Below are 18,689 nucleotides of genomic sequence, written 5' to 3' on the forward strand. Positions count from 1 at the left end.
ACTAGGTAATTAACAAAATGGAACCCAGAAAATGACAGCAGAGAGTGTGTGTGACTGGGCCCCTCCTCGTCACCACACGCCCCATGCCTGCTCGGGGAGCGATACCCTGTCAGCCGCTTCTCCATCTCTCTTGGTCTCTGCACTTCCACTCGGGGACCTCCTTTTGTTCCTTGACACCACAGCCTCCGTGAGCAGACAGTCGGACCTCTCCCCATTTACCACAGGTCCCTCCTCAAGGTCCTCGATGTTTATCTGGAAGAACAGACGGAAGAGCACACCCATGTTCCGTGCGCATCCTAGTCACCAACTAACTGGTGACAGTGAGATACGTGTTAGAATGGAGAGCAGAACGGAGGTGGCAGGTGGGCACGTTCAAGGTCACTCTGAGGTCGCACAGGGAAGCAACACAAAGGTCTGTTACACCCAGCAGTGCCACAGTGCATACCTTGTGAACAAGCTCTGGTTCAGGGTGACTTCAGTCAAGGTACCCCAGAGAATGATGGGGCACTGTGTGGCTATACGGTGTCTCTGTCTTCAAGCTGACATAATGAAGAATCCCCAAACATTATAACTTATCCCCCTTTACTGAGCACCACCCTAGGGCAAAGATTTATAAGTACATATGTTCAGCCAGTGCATTAATGTTCCTTCTTCCTACTGTGGGCTCCAGCTTGGCTCATCTACAGTAGCAGACAGGACAAGAACCTGGAGAAAGAGGAGGCACCTAAGGACCGACCTATCTACAAACTTGTTCCTGATAATAAAAGTAACACATGATAATAAAAAATAATAACCCACAAAATGAAATCTTATATAGTAGTGAAAAAGAATGAACCACACTCACACACACAAAACAGATGAATCTTAGGAACACAATGCTAAAGGGAAAAAGCCCCAGAAGACTCACACACTAAACTCACACTAAACCCTCACAGACTTGTACATTCTCACGCACACACTAAACACGCTCACACACTAAAAACACAGACTCACACAGGCTAACACTCTGGAGGAGAGATGGGGGCAGGGGGTAGGGAGGAGTAGAGGTGGGTACCAGTTACTGGAAAAGTTCTGGCCCTCCAGCTAGTAAATGAATAAACAAATAAAAGATGCCAACATGGAACAATAACAACTGTGCTTCATAAACGAGATTTGATGGACCCAATCTGAGGCCCAAAAATAAATAAATAAAACTACATGTTTGGACGTCAGCATCACGGCAGAGTCAGTTGTTCCCTTTGTCTCTCCCTCTAAGTTACAGCTAAATAGACATTCATTAACCAGCAGAAGACTCCCTGCACAGTACAAAAGGACATCTGAGAGATCCAGGCAGCCACACATCTGAAGGTGGAGGTACTGGATCCCTGGGAGGCAGTGGAACTAAGTGAGTGCACCCCTCCCCATCCCCAGCGGCAGTGATCTAGGTCATGGGTCCTCATACCGCAGCCAGTGTGACTGTAAGAGGAGGCAGGGGCAGCCTAGCCTGTGTGAATGCTTTCAGAGTTGTAGCCCGCCCCACAGGAGCACCCACTGAGCTGCAGTGGCCCTGCCCATGGGAACGCTCCCCACCAAGTGGCATGGCTCAGCCCCCATGAAGGAGCCCCCACTAAGTGCAGCAGCTCAGCCGAGCTGCCCTCGAGTGCAGAGCCAGCCCGTGCGTGAAAGAAAGCGCCCCTCCCCTCCTGCCTAGCACACCAGCTCAGCCGGTTCCCACACCAGAGTGACCCACCAGTGGAGCACAGATCCCCACCTGCACATGCAAGTATGACCTGCCAAGCAGCTGCAGCCAGCGTGCAATTGCAGAGAAGTCCTACTGGCACAACTTCCAACAGATGGGGCAGGATGAGAAAACACCGCTCCTGCCCCAGACTCCAGCAGTGGCAGGTGGAATCTGCAACCTGATACTACCACTATGTGCCAGCAAAGGATAAGTTCATCAAACACCATGAAGAACTACATTAACACTCCAGAACAGAAGGAAAATGACAAGTCTCCAGAATCCAGTCCTGAACTCACAGAAATCTACAATCTAAATGACAGAGAATTCAAAACAGTTATCATCAAGAAACTCAACAAGCTACAAGAAAATACAGAAAGACAGTTCAATGAGCTCAGGAATAAAATTAATGAGAAGGAATACTTCACCAAAGAGATTGAAACTCTAAAAAAAAAAACCAAACAAATTCTGGATATGAAGAACACAATTAATGAGATAACAAAACAATCTAAAATCCATAAAAAATAGAGCAGACATTATGGAGAAGAGAATTAGTGATTTAGAAGATAGAAATATAGAAATGCTTCAGGCGGAAGGGAGAAAACTAAGATTTTAAAAAAATAAAGAAATTCTTCGAGAAATATCTGACTCAATTAGGGAAAGCACCACAAGGATTATAGGTTTTCCAGAGGGAGTAGAGAGGGAGAAAGGAGCAGAGAGCTTGTTCAAAGAAATAATAGCTGAGTACTTCCCAAACCTGGAAAAGGAGCTGGAATTACAAGTACATGAAGCCAACAGAATGCCTAATTACATGAATGCAAAAAGACCTTCTCCAAGGCATATAATATTAAAACTGGCAAAAGTCATGACAAAGAAAAAATATTAAGGACAGCAAGAAGAAAATTACCTACAAAGGAAGCTCTATCAGGCTTTCAGTGGATTTCTCAGCAGAAACCTTACAAGTTAGGAGAAAATGAAATGATATATTTAAAACACTGAAAGACAAAAACTTTCAGCCAAGAATAGTCTATCCAGCGAAACCATCCTTCAGATACGATGGAGAAATAAAAGCTTTCCCAGATAAACAAAAGCTGACGGAGTTCATTGCCACTAGGCCTGCCTTACAAGAAATGTTGAAAGAAGCCCTCCCATCTGAAACTAAAAAGCAAAGGTTTACAACACCTGGAGCAAGGAGATAAATAGACAGACTCAGAAAATTGCAGCTCTATATCAGAACAGGTCAGTAAACACTTAATTACAACATAAAAGACAAAGGGAAGGAAAGCATCAAAAATAACTATAAACACTTCAATTTAGTCGCAAACTCACAACACAGAAAAGAACAATTTGTGACAGCAATAACTCAGAAGGGGAAGAGGAACAGGATGGGACCTGCTTAGGCTAATGGAGATAAGAGGCCATCAGAAAATGGACTATCTCATCTATGAGATCTTTCATATAAGCCTCATGGTAACCACCAAACAAAAAAATCAGAGCAGAGTCATAAATCATAAATAAAGAGAAAACTGAGAAAGCATCACAGAAAACAACCAAACTGAAATGGCAGTCACAAATACAAGGGAAAATAAACAATGGAAATACAGAACAACCGGAAAACAAGAGATAAAATGACAATGTTAAGCCCTCATTTATCAATAATCACTCTAAATGTAAGTGGATTGAATTCTCCAAACAAAAGACACAGAGTAGGTAGATGGATTAAAAAACAAGACCCAACAGTATGCTGCCTCCAGGAAACACATCTCAGCTCTAAAGACAAACACAGGCTCAGAGTGAAGGGATGGAAGACAATACTCCAAGCAAACAGCAAACAAAAGAAAGCAGGTGTTGCCATACTTATATCAGACAAAGCAGACTTCAACATAAGGCAATGAGACACAAAGAGGGGCAGAGTATAATGATAAAAGGTACATTCCACCAAGAGGACATAACACTTATGAATATATATGCACCTAACACAGGAACACCAAAAAATATAAAGCAACTATTAACAGACCTAAAGGGAGGAACTGACAGCAACACCATAATAGCAGGGGACCTCAACACCCGACTTCCATCAATGGATAGATCATCCAGACAGAAAATCAACAAGGAAACGTTGGCCATAAATGAAATACTAGACCAGATGTACTTAATAGATATATATAGAACATTGCATCCAAAAACAGCAGAATACACATTCTTCTCAAGTACACATCAAACATTCTCAAAGACTGACCGTATGCTGGGAACAAGGCAAGCCTCGATAAACTTAAGAAAATTGAAATCATAGCAAACATCTTTTCTGACTACGATGCTATGAAACTAGAAATCAACTACAAGAAAAAACCTGGGAAAGTCACAAATATGTGGAGACTAAACAACATGCTACTGGACAACCATTGGAACAATGAAGACATCAAAGGAGAAATCAAAAACTACCTGGAGATAAATGGAAATGAAAACACAACATACCATTATGGGATGCAGCAAAAGTGGTGCTAAGAAGGAAATTTATAGCAATAGCACCTCAACAAAGAAAAATCTCAAATAAGTAACCTTAAACTACACCTAACAAAATTAGAAAAAGAAGAACAAAGAAAGCCCAAAGTCAGCAGAAGGAGGAAAATAATAAAAATTAGAGCAGAAATAAATGAAATAGAGACTTAAAAAACAATAGAAAACATCAACGAAACTAAGAGCTGGTTCTTTGAGAAGATAAACAAAATTGACAAACCCTTAGCCAGACTCACTAAGGAAAAAAGTGAGAAGGCTCAAATAAATAAAATTAAAAAGAAAAGAAAAGGGCCGGCCCGCTGGCGCAAGAGGTTAAGTGCGCGCGCTCCGCTGCAGCAGCCTGGGGTTCGCCGGTTCGGATCCCGGGCACACACTGACGCACTGCTTGGCAAGCCATGCTGTGGCGGCGTCCCATATAAAGTGGAGGAAGATGGGCATGGATGTTAGCCCAGGGCCGGTCTTCCTCAGCAAAAAAAGAGGAGGATTGGCAGATGTTAGCACAGGGCTGATCTTCCTCACACACACACACACACACACACACACACACACACAATAAATAAATAAATAAATAAGAGAAATTACGATGGATATCACAGAAATACAAAGGATTGTAAGAGAATACTATACCACAAATTGGACAACCAAGAAGTAACGGATAAATTCTTAGATTCATATGACCTCCCAAAACTCAATCAAGAAGAAATAGAGAATATGAATAGATCAATCACAAGAAAAGAGATTGAAACAGTAATCAAAACCTCCCCCAAAACAAAAGTCCAGGAACAGACAGCTTCTCTGGAGAATTCTACCAAACATTCAAAGAAGATTTAACACCTATCCTTCTCAAACTATTCCAAAAAGCTGAAGAAGACAGAACGCTTCCTAATTCATTCTATGAGGCCAACATCACCCTAATAGCAAAACCAGACAAGGACAATACAAAGGAAGAAAACTACAGGCCAATATCGCTGATGAACATTTCCTTCAACAAAATATTGGCAAATTGAATACAACAATACATTCAAAGGATCATACATCATGATCAAGTGGGATTTATACCAGGGACACAGGGATGGTTCAGCATCCACAAACCAATCAATGTGATGCACCACATTAACAGAATGAGGACTAAAAACCATATGATCAACTCAATAGATGCAGAGAAAGCATCTGACAAGATCCAACATCCATTTATGATAAAAACTCTCAACAAAATGGGTATAGAAGGAAAGTACCTCAACATAATAAAGGCCATATATGACAAACCCACAGCCAACAGCATACTTAACGGTGAAAAACTGAAAGCCATCCCTCTGAGAACAGGAACAAGACAAGGGTGCCCACTCTCCTCACTCCTATCCAACATAGTACTGGAGGGTTTGGCCACAGCAATTACGCAAGAAAAAGAAATAAAAGGTATCCAAACTGGAAAAGAAGAAGTAAAACTCTTGCTGTTGGCAGACAACATGATTCTATATATAGAAAACCCTAAAGAATCCATCAGAATGCTATTAGAAATAATCAACAACTACAGCAAAGTTGCAGGGTACAAAATCAACTCACAAAAACCAGTAGCATTTCTATGCACTAACAATGAACTAGCAGAAAAAGAAGTCAAGAATACAATCCCATTTTCAATCACAACAAAAAGAATAATATATCTAGGAATAAATTTAACCAAGGAGGTGAAAGGCCTAAACACTGAAAACTATAAGACGTTATTTAAAGAAATTGAATAAGACATAAAGAAATGGAAACATATTCCACGCTCATGGATTGAAAGAATCAACACAGTTAAAACGTCCATATTACTTAAAACAATCTACAGATTCAATGCAATCCCAACCAGAATCCCAATGACATTTTTTTCACGGAAATAGAAGAAATAACCCTAAAATTTATACAAACAACAAAAGACCCCCAAAAGCCAAAGCAATCCCGAGAAGAAAGAAGAAAGCTGGAAGTGTCACAATCCCTGACTTCAAAGTATACTACAGGAGAGGAAGTCAAGATGGCGGCATAGGCAGACTCTGAACTCACCTCCTCCCGCAGACACAGCCGATTTACAACTACTCGTGGAAAAATTACCCCTGAGACAGAACTGAAAACTGGATAAGAGGAACTCCTGCAACAAAGGACAATCCTAACTGAGGTAGAAGAGGCAGAAACTCCCTTCTGGAGAGGAAAAACGCCGCCTTCACAAGCCGCCAGCTTCACGGCCCCCGGGGAGCATCCCACAGGTACGCAGCCCTCCCTGGAGGCGTGGGGCCCTGAGCCGGGGAGCGCCCCCACTGTGGGCATTTTGTGGACCCAGCACAATCGAGACGAGTGGCATAATATCTGACTTTGCCTGCTACTAAAACATTGGGGAGTACCCCCAGAAAAGCTGGTTCACAAAGAAATTAAAACCGCCTCTTAAAGGGCTCACGCGCAAACTCATCCGTTTCAGAAAGCAACCTAAAATCACCAAAAAGAAAGGTGCACAGTGCTTTGGGGAAAAGAGACACCTAATAGGCCCTGAGTGCATCTCGGTGAGAGGTGAGACCTCTCCAGGGACTGGGACAGTGGCTGCGGCCACGGTTGTGGCCTGGTGTGGGTGTGCTGACACAGATGCCATTGCAGTTCTCCCTGGGGCCTGCTAGCCCAGGGTCTGCCCCACCCACTAGAGCACCGATTGAATCCAGCTCAGCCAGGGCAGGCAGCCCACCCTAGAGACTGGCCCCACCCAACAACAAGCCCTCAGGCAACTTGTGGGCCTGCATAGATTGGTGACTGGATTCTCTGCAGCCTGGCAACTGAGCCAACTTCAGTGGGGCAGGGCGTGCACAAGGAGCGGGTGAAGAGTGTGGGGCGGTGGTGGAGTGTGTGGGGCTCCCGCCATGGAGAGACTGGGTCCACTTCGGGAGGTCGGGGCACGCACACGGGGCAGGATTGTGTTGACTGTGTGTGTGGACCTGTGGGCGCCAGAGCTTGTCAACTGCAGAAGACTTGTGCTTCTCAAAGACCCACATAGGGGGTTTGCCCCACCTTCCAAAGCCTGAAACAATTGGGTGCTCCCATGCCCGAGGCCAGCCCCACCCAGCTGCAATCCTCAGAGAGCTGACAAGAGACCTAAAGGCTAGAGGCTTAGAGCAATTGTAAGGCCCTGAGCCTAACAACCTGCCACGCTGGGGGCCTACTCACTTAAAAGAAATACTGCAACACAAATGTGGTATTAGAACTTGCAGCCAACTGTGCTGGGGCTCCACACACCTGATAAAGAGACTGAAGGGCCCACAACAACTACAAGCAGCTGAGCATTACAACAGCTGGCCAGGAGCATAACTCGGCCTCCCTGGGCGCCTACAGGGAGAGCAAACAGGCCACAACAGAAGGACACATGTAGCCCACATAGGGGTCACCCCTGGAACATTGAAAACTGAGGGAAGCACACTGAAGGCCTCCTAAGCCATCACTTACATAAGCTCACCTATCCAAGTGCAGGAGACGTCACTGACCTACCTAATACATAGACACAAGCACAGGGAAAGAGGCAAAATGAGGAGGCAAAGGAATACATTCCAAGCAAGAGAACAGGACAAAACCCCAGACAAAGAACTAAGTGAAACAGAAATGAGCAACCTACCTGACAGAGAGTTCAAACAAAGAGTGTTAAGGATGCTCACTGATGTGGGGAGAAGAATAGATGAACTCAGTGAGAATGTCAACAAAGAAATGGAAGATATAAAAAAGAACCAATCAGAAATGAAGAATACAATACTGGAAATGAAAAACTCACTAGAAGGACTCAAAAGCAGAGTAGAGGATACAGAAGAACGGATCTGCGAGCTGGACAAAAGACTAGAAGAAATTACCCAAGCTGAACAGGTAAAAGAGAAAAGAATTAAAAAGAGTGAGGACAGTCTAAGGGACCTCTGGGACAACATCAAGCGCACTAACATCCGTGTTACAGGTGTCCCGGAAGGAGAAGAGTGAGACAAAGAGGCAGAGAATCTATTTCAAGAAATAATAGATGAAAACTTCCCTAACCTAAGGAAGGAAACAGACATGCAAATACAGGAAGCACAGAGAGCCCCAAACAAGATAAACCCAAAGAGGCCCACACCAAGACACATCATAATCAAAATGTCCAGAATTAAAGATAAAGAGAGAATCCTAAAAGCCGCAAGAGAAAGTCAAGTTACATACAAAGGAAACCTCATAAGGCTACCAGCTGACTTCTCAGCAGAAACCTTACAGGCTAGAAGAGAGTGGCACAATATATTTAAAGTGCTAAAAGGAAAAAACTTACAGCCAAGAATACTCTACCCAGCAAGGTTATCATTCAAAATGGAAGGAGAGATCAAAAATTTCCCAGACAAGCAAAAATTAAAGGAGTTTGTCACCAAGAAACCAGTGCTACAAGAAATGTTAAAGGGACTGATTTAAGGGGAAAAGAGAAGATCACAAATAGGAAAAATTATCTATTTCCATGATAAAAGGGTAATGGATACAAATGCACAAAAAAGAGATTAGATATGATATCAAAAACATAAAAGGAGGGAGGAGGGGAGTTAAAGAGTAGAGCTTTCAGACAGAGGTCAAACTAAAGAGACCATCAATTCTGTATAGAAGAAAAAAGGAACAGAGAAGGGCTAATAAAACACTGAGGAAAAAAAAAAGTTAAAAAATGGCAGTAAGTACATACTTATCAATAGCTACTATAAACGTCAATGGACTAAATGCTCCAATTAAAAGGCACAGGGTGGCTGATTGGATAAAAAAACAAGACCCATATATATGCTTCATACAAGAGACACACTTCAGACCTAAAGACACTCACAAACTGAAAGTGAAGGGATGGAAAAGATACTCCATGCAAATGGCAATGAAAAGAAAGCTGGGGTAGCAGTACTCATATCAGACAAAATAGACTTTAAAACAAAAACTGTAAAAAGAGACAAAGAAGGGCATTACATAACGATCAAGGGAACAATCCAACAAGAGGATATAACACTTGTAAATATCTATGCACCCAATGTAGGTGCACCTAAATATATAAAGCAATTATTAACAGACATATAAACAGAAATAGACAGTAACACAATAATAGTAGGGGACCTGAACACTCCACTTACACCAACGGATAGATCATGCAAACAGAAAATCAACAAGGAAACATTGGCCTTAAATGATACACTAGAAAAGATGGACCTAGTAGATATATACAGAGCGTTCCATCCAAAAAACCGAAGAATACACGTTCTTTTCAAATGCACATGGAACATTCTCCAGGACTGATCACATATTAGGCCACAAAACAAGTCTCCATAAATTTAAGAAGACTGAAATAACATAGTTTCTGACCACAACGGTATGAAACTAGAAATCAACTATAGGAAGAAAATCAGAAAAGCTACAAATACGTGCAGATTAAACAAAATGCTACTGAACAACGACTGGGTCAACAAAGAAATCAAAGAAGAAATAAAAAAATACCTGGAGACAAATGAAAATGAAAATATGACATGCCAGAATTTATGGGATACAGCAAAAGCGGTTCTAAGAGGGAAGTTTATAGCAATACAGGCCTATCTCAACAAACAAGAAAAATCTCAAATAAACAATCTAACAATGCACCTAAAGGAACTGGAAAAAGAAGAAGAAACAAAGCCCAAAATCAGTAGAAGAAGGGAAATGATAAAAATCAGAGCAGAAATAAATGAAATGGAGACCAAAAAAAAAAAATAGAAAAAATTAATAAAACCAAAGCTGGTTCTTTGAAAAGATAAACAAAATTGACAAACCTTTAGCTAGACTCACCAAGAAAAAAAGAGAGAAGGCACAAATAAGTAAAATCAGAAATGAAAGAGGAGGACCGGCCCCGTGGCTTAGCGGTTAAGTGCGCGCGCTCCACTGCTAGTGGCCCAGGTTCGGATCCTGGGCGCACACCGACGCACCGCTTCTCCGGCCATGCTGGGCCCGCGTTCCACATACAGCAACTAGAAAGCTGTGCAACTATGACATACAACTATCTACTGGGGCTTTGGGGGAAAAAATAAACAAATAAAATTAAAAAAAATAAAAAAGAAATGAAAGAGGAGAAATTACAACAGACACCTCAGAAATACAAAAGATTATAAGAGAATACTATGAAAAGCTATATGCCAACCAATTCGACCATCTGGAAGAAATGGATAAATCCTTAGAATCATACAACCTTCCAATACTGGATCAAGAAGAAGTAGAGAATTTGAATAGACCAATCACCAGTAAGGAGATCGAAACAGTAATCAAAAACCTCCCCAAAAATAAAAGTCCAGGACCAGACGGCTTCCCTGGTGACTTCTGCCAAACATTCAAAGAAGACTTAATATCTATCCTTCTCAAACTCTACCAAAAAATTGAGGAGCGGGGGAAGCTCCGTAACTCAATCTGTGCAGCCAACCTTACCCTGATACCAAAACCAGACAAGGACAACACAAAAAAGAAAATTATAGGCCAATATCACTGATGAACATCGATGCAAAAATCCTCAACAAAATACTAGCAAATCGCATACAACAATACGTTAAAAAGATTATACACCATGATCAAGTTGGATTTATTCCAGGTATGCAGGGATGGTTTAACATTCGCAAATCAATTAACATGATAACACCACATTAACAAAATGAAGAATAAAAATCACATGATCATCTCAATAGATGCAGAGAAAGCATCTGACAAGATACAGCATCCATTTATGATAAAAACTCTGAATAAAATGGGTATAGAAGGAAAGTACCTCAACACAATAAAGACCATATATGAGAAACCCACAGCTAATATCATCCTCAATGGTGAAAAACTGAAAGCTATCCCTCTAAGAACAGGAACCAGACAAGGATGCCAACTGTCATCACTCCTATTTAACATAGTACTGGAAGTCCTAGCCAGAGCAATCAGGCAAGAGAAAGAAATAAAAGGGATCCAAATTGGAAAGGAAGAAGTGAAACTGTCACTATTTGCAGATGACATGATTTTATATATAGAAAACCCTAACGAATCCACCAGAAAACTTTTAGAAGTAATAAACAAATATGGTAAAGTTGCAGGATACAAAATCAACATACAAAAATCAGTTGCATTTCTATACACTAACAACGAAGTAGCAGAAAGAGAAATTAAGAATACCATCCCATTTACAATTGCAACAAAAAGAATAAAATACCTAGGAATAAACTTAACCAAAGAAGTGAAAGAGCTGTACACGGAAAACTATAAAACATTGCTGAAAGAAATTGAAGAAGACACAAAGAAATGGAAAGATATTCTGTGCTCTTGGATTGGAAGAATTAACATAGTTAAGATGTCCATACTTCCTAAAGCCATCTATAGATTCAATGCAATCCCTATCAAAGTTCCAACAACATTTTTCACAGAAATAGAACAAAGAATCCTAAAATTTATATGGAACAACAAAAGATCCCAAATAGCTAAAGGAATCCTGAGAAAAAAGAACAAAGCTGGAGGTATCACACTCCCTGATTTCAAAATATACTACAAAGCTATAGTAACCAAAACAGCATGGTACTGGCACAAAAACAGACACACAGATCAATGGAATAGAATTGAAAGCCCAGAAATAAACCCAGACATCTATGGACAGCTAATCTTTGACAAAGGAGCCAAGAACATACAATGGAGAAAAGAAAGTCTCTTCAACAAATGGTGTTGGGAAAACTGGACAGTCACATGCAAAAAAAAATGAAAGTAGACCCTTACCTTACACCATACACAACAATTAACTCCAAGTGGATTAAAGACTTGAATGTATGACCTGAAACTATGAAACTTCTAGAAGAAAACATAGGCAGTACACTCTTCGACATCGGTCTTAGCAACATATTTTCAAGCACCATGTCTGACCGGGCAAGAGAAACAATAGAAAAAATAAACAAATGGGACTACATCAAACTAAAAAGCTTCTGCACAGCAAAGGAAACCACCAACAAAATGAAAAGACAACCTAACAATTGGGAGAAGATATTTGCAAACCATACAACTGATAAGGGCTTAATCTCCAAAATATATGAAGAACTCATGCATCTCAACAACAAAAAAACTAACAACCCAATCAAAAAATGGGCAAAAGACCTGAACAGACAAGACCTGAACAGACATTTCTCCAAAGGAGATATATAGATGGCCAACAGGCACATGAAAAGATGTTCAACATCATTAACTATCAGGGAAATGCAAATCAAAACTACAATGAGATATCACCTCACGCCCGTCAGAATGGCTATAATTAACAAGACAGGAAACAACATGTGTTGGAGAGGATGTAGAGAGAAGGGAACTCTCATACACTGCTGGTGGGAGTGCAAACTGGTGCAGCCACTATGGAAAACAGTATGGAGATTCCTCAAAAAATCAAGGATAGAACTACCATATGATCCAGCTATTCCACTGCTGGGTATTTATCCAAAGAACTTGAAAACACCAATGCATAAAGATACATGCACCCCTGTGTTCACTGCAGCGTTATTCACAATAGCCAAGACTTGGAAGCAACCTAAGTGCCCATCAAGGGATGAATGGATAAAGAAGATGTGGTATATATACACAATGGAATACTACTCAGCCATAAGAAACGACGAAATCCAGCCATTTGTGACAACATGGATGGACATTGAGGGTATTATGCAAAGTGAAATAAGTCAGAGGGAGAAGGTCAAATACCGTATGATTTCCTTCATTAAGTAGTAGATAATAACAACAATAAACAAACACATAAGGACAGAGATTGGATTGGTGGTTACCAGAGGGGAAGGGGGGAGGGAGGAGGGCGAAAGGGATAATTCGGCACATGTGTGTGGTGATGGGTTGTAATTAGTATTCGGGTGGTGAACATGATGTAATCTATGCAGAAATAGAAGTATAATGATGTACACCTGAAATTTATACAATGTCATAAACCAATGTTACTGCAATAAACAAAAAATTAAAAAATATATATACTACAAAGCTATAGTAATCAGAACAGCATGGTACTGGCGCAAAAACAGACACACAGATCAATGGAACAGAACTGAAAGCCCAGAAATAAAACCACACATCTGTGGACAGCTAAGCTTTGACAAAGGAGCCAAGAACATACAATGGAGAAAGGAAAGTCTTCAATAAACAGTGCTGGGAAAACTGGACAGCCACATGCAAAAGAACGGAAGTAGACCATTATCTTGCACCATACACAAAAATTAACTCAAAATGGATTAAAGACTTGAACGTAAGTCCTGAAACCATAAAACTCCTAGAAGAAAATATAGGCAGTACATTCTTTGACATCGGTCTTCGCAACATCTTTTCGAATACCAAATCTACTCAGGCAAGGGAAACAAAAGAAAAAATAAACAAATAGGACTACACCAGACTAAAAAGCTTCTGCAAGGCAAAGGAAGTCATGAACAAAACGAAAAGACAACCCACCAGCTGAGAGAAAATATTTGCAAATCATAAACCCGACAAGGAGTTAATCTCCAAAATATATAAAAGAAGTGTACAACTCAACAACAAAAAGACAAACAACCCAATCAAAAGATGGGCAGAGGATAAGAATAGATATTTTTCCAAAGAAGATACGCAGGTGGCCAACAGGCACATGAAAAGATGTTCAACGTCGCTAATTATTAGGGAAACGCATCTCAAAACTACAATGAGGTATGACCTCACTCCTGTCAGAATGGCTATAATTAACAAGATGAGAAACAATAAGTATTGGAGAGGATGTGGAGAAAAGGGAACCCTCATACACTGCTGGTGGGAACGCAAACTGGTGCAGCCACTATGGAAAACAATATGGACATATCTCAAAAAATTAAAAACAGAAATACCACACAATCCAGCAATCCCACTACTGGGTATTTTTTCCAAAGAACTGAAAATCAACAATACAAAGAGATCTATGCACCCCTATGTTCACTGCATCATTATTCACAACAGCCAAGACGCGGAAGCAACTCAAGCGCCCATCAACTGATAACCGGATAAACAAGATGTAGCAAATATATATGCAATGGAATACTACTTAGTCATAAAAAAAGAGAAAATCGTCCCACTTGCAACAACATAGATGGATCTTTTTTTTTCTTTTTTTGGTGAGGAAGATCAGCCCTGAGCCAACATCCATGCCAATCTTCCTCTTTTTGCTGAGGCAGATTGGCCCTGAGCTAACATCTATTGCCAATCCTCCTCCTTCTTTTTCCCTTTTTCTCCCCAAAGCCCCAGTAGATAGTTGTACGTTGTAGTTGCACATCCTGCTAGTTGCTGTATGTGGGACGCCGCCTCAGGATGGCCAGACAAACGGTGCGTCAATGTGTGCCCAGGAACCGAAGCCAGGCTGCCAGTAGTGGAGCGCACGCACTCAACCGCTAAGCCACGGGGCTGGCCCCATGGATGGATCTTGAGGGTATTATGTTAAGCAAAATAAGCCAGACACAGAAAGACAAACATCATATGATCTCACTCATATGTGGAAGATAAACAAACATATGGAATAAAGAGAACAGATTAGTGGTTACCAGAGGGGAGGGGGGTTGGGTGGTGGGCGAAAGGGGTAAAGGGTCATATATGTATGGTGACAGATAAAAACTAGACTATTGGTGGTGAGCACGATGCAGTCTATACAGAAACTAATACATAATAACGTACACCTGAAATCACAAAATGTTATAAACCAATATGACCTCAATAACGACAACAAAAAACTACATGTTCAGGGCCGGCCCCGTGGTGTAGCGGTTGAGTGCCCGCGCTCCGCTGCTGCTGGCCCGGGTTCGGATCCCGGGCGCACACTGACGCACCGCTTGTCAGGCCATGCTGTGGCGGCGTCCCATATAAAGTGGAGGAAGATGGGCATGGACGTTAGCCCAGGGCCGGTCTTCCTCAGCAGAAAGAGGAGGATTGGCATGGATGTTAGTTCAGGGCTGACCTTCCTCACACACACACACAAAAAAACTACGTGTTCAATTTAGAACATATGAAAAATATAAAGCTCAAAAAATAAATATAACATCTACTCTAATCCCCACAACCTTGAAATAATTTTAAAAGTAAAATTGGGATCATGCTGTACTTGGTGATTTTTCATTAACTGTCCCCACTGGGCCTGTGGTCTCAGCCGGAGAGTATCAAAGAAGAGACCAGGAACAAGTTTTTGTATTCTTTGATTTTGTTTCTTCATCAGTGGAGATTTCCATGTGGCAAAGATAAAACTCAGGAGTATATTATGCTTGTCTGTCTAGCAAATCCTACATCTTGTGTGTGTGTGTGTGTGTGTGTGAGGAAGACTGGTCCTGAGCTAACACCTGTTGCCAACCCTCTTTTACTTCATATGGGACGCCGCCACAGCATGGCTTGACAAGCGGTGCGTAGGTCTGCGGCAGGGATCCAAACCTGCCAACCCCGGGCCACTGAAGCGGAGCACACGAACTTAACTGCTACACCACCAGGCCGGCCCCTCCATACATACAAAGAGCATCTGATTTGCAGATGCTGGAATTCTACCAACACAGAGTCTGTCCCAACACCACTAATTACATCACAGTGGTTCCTATCACGGATGCCTTCTTCTGCGTGGCAGCACTGGTGAAGCCAGGGGCCCAGATGTGGTCTGGTGGTTTAGATATTGGAGCAAAGCAAGAAAATGGAACAGGCCTCCTGGGTACACTTCCTCTAGACTATGGGGGGTCATGGAGGAACTGGCACCAACAGCTTCTCCAGCATTCGACCAAATGGTGCTACCAGTGCTTCACAGTGCAGCTGGGGGCTGGTTTACCTTTATTAGGTCACGCTGACTTCCTTAAAAAAATATATCTTATTTTGCCTCTTTTGGAAACTTTGAGAAATTCAAATTGATAACAAGCTCTATGCCAAGCTCAATTTCAACGGAAAGAAAAGTTCTGACTCTATGCACACTTGTGGAGATTCTGATGACATAGCCCGTTTTGTTTCTTTAGTGGAGAGTTTTGCTGATGGTGCATGATTCATTGCTATCTATATTGGCATGCCCCAGCATGGAAAGATTTGGTCCACTATCCTGAGATAAATCTTAGATGCTATCCAAAAGCTGTTACCTTCATCAGTTTCAAGGTCTCAAACGGGTAACAATTTTAAAAGGTTCTTGTCTACTACACATATGCTCTCAAGAATTCTCTAGGACAAGGCTTGATGAACATTTTTCTGAACACTCCACAGGAGTTTTATATTTTTGGGAAGGAGGGGAAGGAGGAAGCTGAATTTTTTTTAAAAAACTGAGGTATAATTTACATATCTTGAAATGAATGTATAGTACAAGAGTTTGGCAATTGCATACATGTAACCCACACTCTTATCAAGATATAAAACACTCCGATTACCACAGAAATACATGCCACATACCATTCCTCAGTGAGGCCTCCCGCTGACCCTGGCACACACTAAAATTTTTTTCACCCTAGATGATTTTTGCCTATCCTAGAACTTCAGGCAAACAGAATCACAGGGTACGTCTTCTTTTGTGTCTAGCTACACTCACACACTGTAATGTTTCTGGGGTTCATCTCGTTGTTGCCTGTTAATGGTTAGTTCCTTGTTACTAGTTACTAGTATTCCTTTGTATGGATACACCACGCCAGATGAAGTCATTTAGTTGTTCCCTGTTTGGGGCTATTATGAATAAAGCTGCTGTGAACATTTATGTAGAAGTCTTTTGGGTAAGTATACAGAAGTGGAATTATTGGGTTATAAGGTATATATTTCCAAAGTGGCTGTATGACTTCACACTCTCTGCTCACTCCACACTCGCATTATTTGGTATTGTCAGTATTTCTAATTTTGGTCATTCTAGTGGGTGTACAGTAGTATTGTATTACAATTTTAACTGACATTTACCGTTTGACTAATAATGTTGAGTACTTTTTTGTGTGTGTATTGGCCATTCCTCCGTGAAATGCCTATTCAAACCTTCGGCACATTTTAAAATCGGGCTGACATTACTGACTTGTAAGAGTTGTTCACGTACTCCAGATACAAGACCTTTGTCATGTAGGTTTTGTGATCTCTTTCTTCCAGTCTGTGGCTTGTCTATTCATTTTCTTAACTACATCTTTTTGTGTGTGTGTATGAGGAAGATCGGCCTAAGCTAACATCTGCCAATCCTCCTCTTTTTGCCGAGGAAGACTGGCCCTGGGCTAACATCCGTGCCCATCTTCCTCCACTTTATATGGGACGCCACCACAGCATGGCTCAACAAGCAGTGCATCGGTGCGCGTGTCAGCGCGCGTCGGTGCGCGCCCAGGATCAGAACTGGGGAACCCCGGGCTGCCGCAGCATAGCGCGAGCACTTAACCGCTGGCGCCACCAGGACGGCCCGCTAACTACATCTTTTGATGAGCAGAGAAGTTTTAAATTTTGACAAAGTCCACTTTATCGAACCTTTTTTACGATTAGTTAGTGCTTTCTGGACCCATCCTAAGAAATCTTGGCCTACCCCACGGTCACAAAGATATTCTCCCACATTTTCTTCTAAAGGCATTAATAGTTTCAATGTGTGGATCTATGGTTCATCTTGAATACATTATTCTGTGTGTGTGGGTTAATGGGGGGAAGTTCATTTTTTCCACACAGACATCCTGTTATTCCTGCATCATTTGTTACAGAGATATCTTCCCCACTGAACTGCCTTTGAAAAGAAATTCAATTGACTATAAGCATCAATCCATTTCTGAATTATCAATTCTCCTGTGTTGATCTATTTGTATACATTTATGCCAATACCACACTATGTCTTTCTGTTTTATAGGGTTTACAATGAGCATCTTTTATGAAATATTGCATCAGTTCACATAAAACAGCAAAACCCTACAACAGCATATTTCCACATTCCTCTTCCTCCTCAGTACCACTGTTGTCACATATTTTACTTCTATATATTACAAACCCAACAATAAACTCTTTTTTGCTTTAAACAGCCAACTATCTTTTAAAGAAATTTAAAAACTAGGGTCATTGTTTATTTACCCTAATATTTACCATTTCCAGCACTCTGCATTCCTTCACATACATCCACATTTCTATCTGGCATTATTTTCCTTCAGAATAAAAAATTTCCTTTAATATTTCTTTTATTGTAGGGCTTCTGTCCTACACAATGAATTTTCTCAGCTTTCGTCTATATAAAAATATCTTTATTTCACGTTCACTTTTGGAAAATACTTCACTGGGTACAGAACCTCAGGTTAAGTTTTTCTTCCAGCGCTTTAAAGATGCTCCACTGTCTTCTGCCTTGCTTTGTATCTGATGACAAATCAGCGATTATTCTTACCGTTTCCCTGTAGATAACATGACTCTTTTTCTTCACCACTGGTTTTCAGCAATTTATGATTCACCTTGCTGTGGTTTTCTTTATGTTTATCCTGCTGGGGGTTTGTTAAACTTTTTGGACCTGTGGGGT

The 18,689-nt window shown here is 41.3% G+C and overlaps 1 protein-coding gene across 3 annotated transcripts in view; it reads right to left on the bottom strand.

Moving 5' to 3' along the window:
* The window catches only part of TCF25 (TCF25 ribosome quality control complex subunit), a 43,209-nt gene that overhangs the window by 18,044 nt on the left and 6,476 nt on the right, over positions 1-18,689 (bottom strand). For all 3 annotated transcript variants that reach the window (XM_087419699.1, XM_087419700.1, XM_087419701.1), the window contains exon 2: positions 106-252. In XM_087419699.1, the coding sequence (XP_087275825.1) occupies positions 106-252 (147 nt within the window). The remainder of the gene's footprint in view (positions 1-105; positions 253-18,689) is intronic.

This window comes from Ceratotherium simum, chromosome 30, assembly GCF_057802395.1.
Source record: "Ceratotherium simum simum isolate JZ-2026a chromosome 30, ASM5780239v1, whole genome shotgun sequence".
NCBI classification, from domain to species: Eukaryota; Metazoa; Chordata; class Mammalia; order Perissodactyla; family Rhinocerotidae; genus Ceratotherium; species Ceratotherium simum.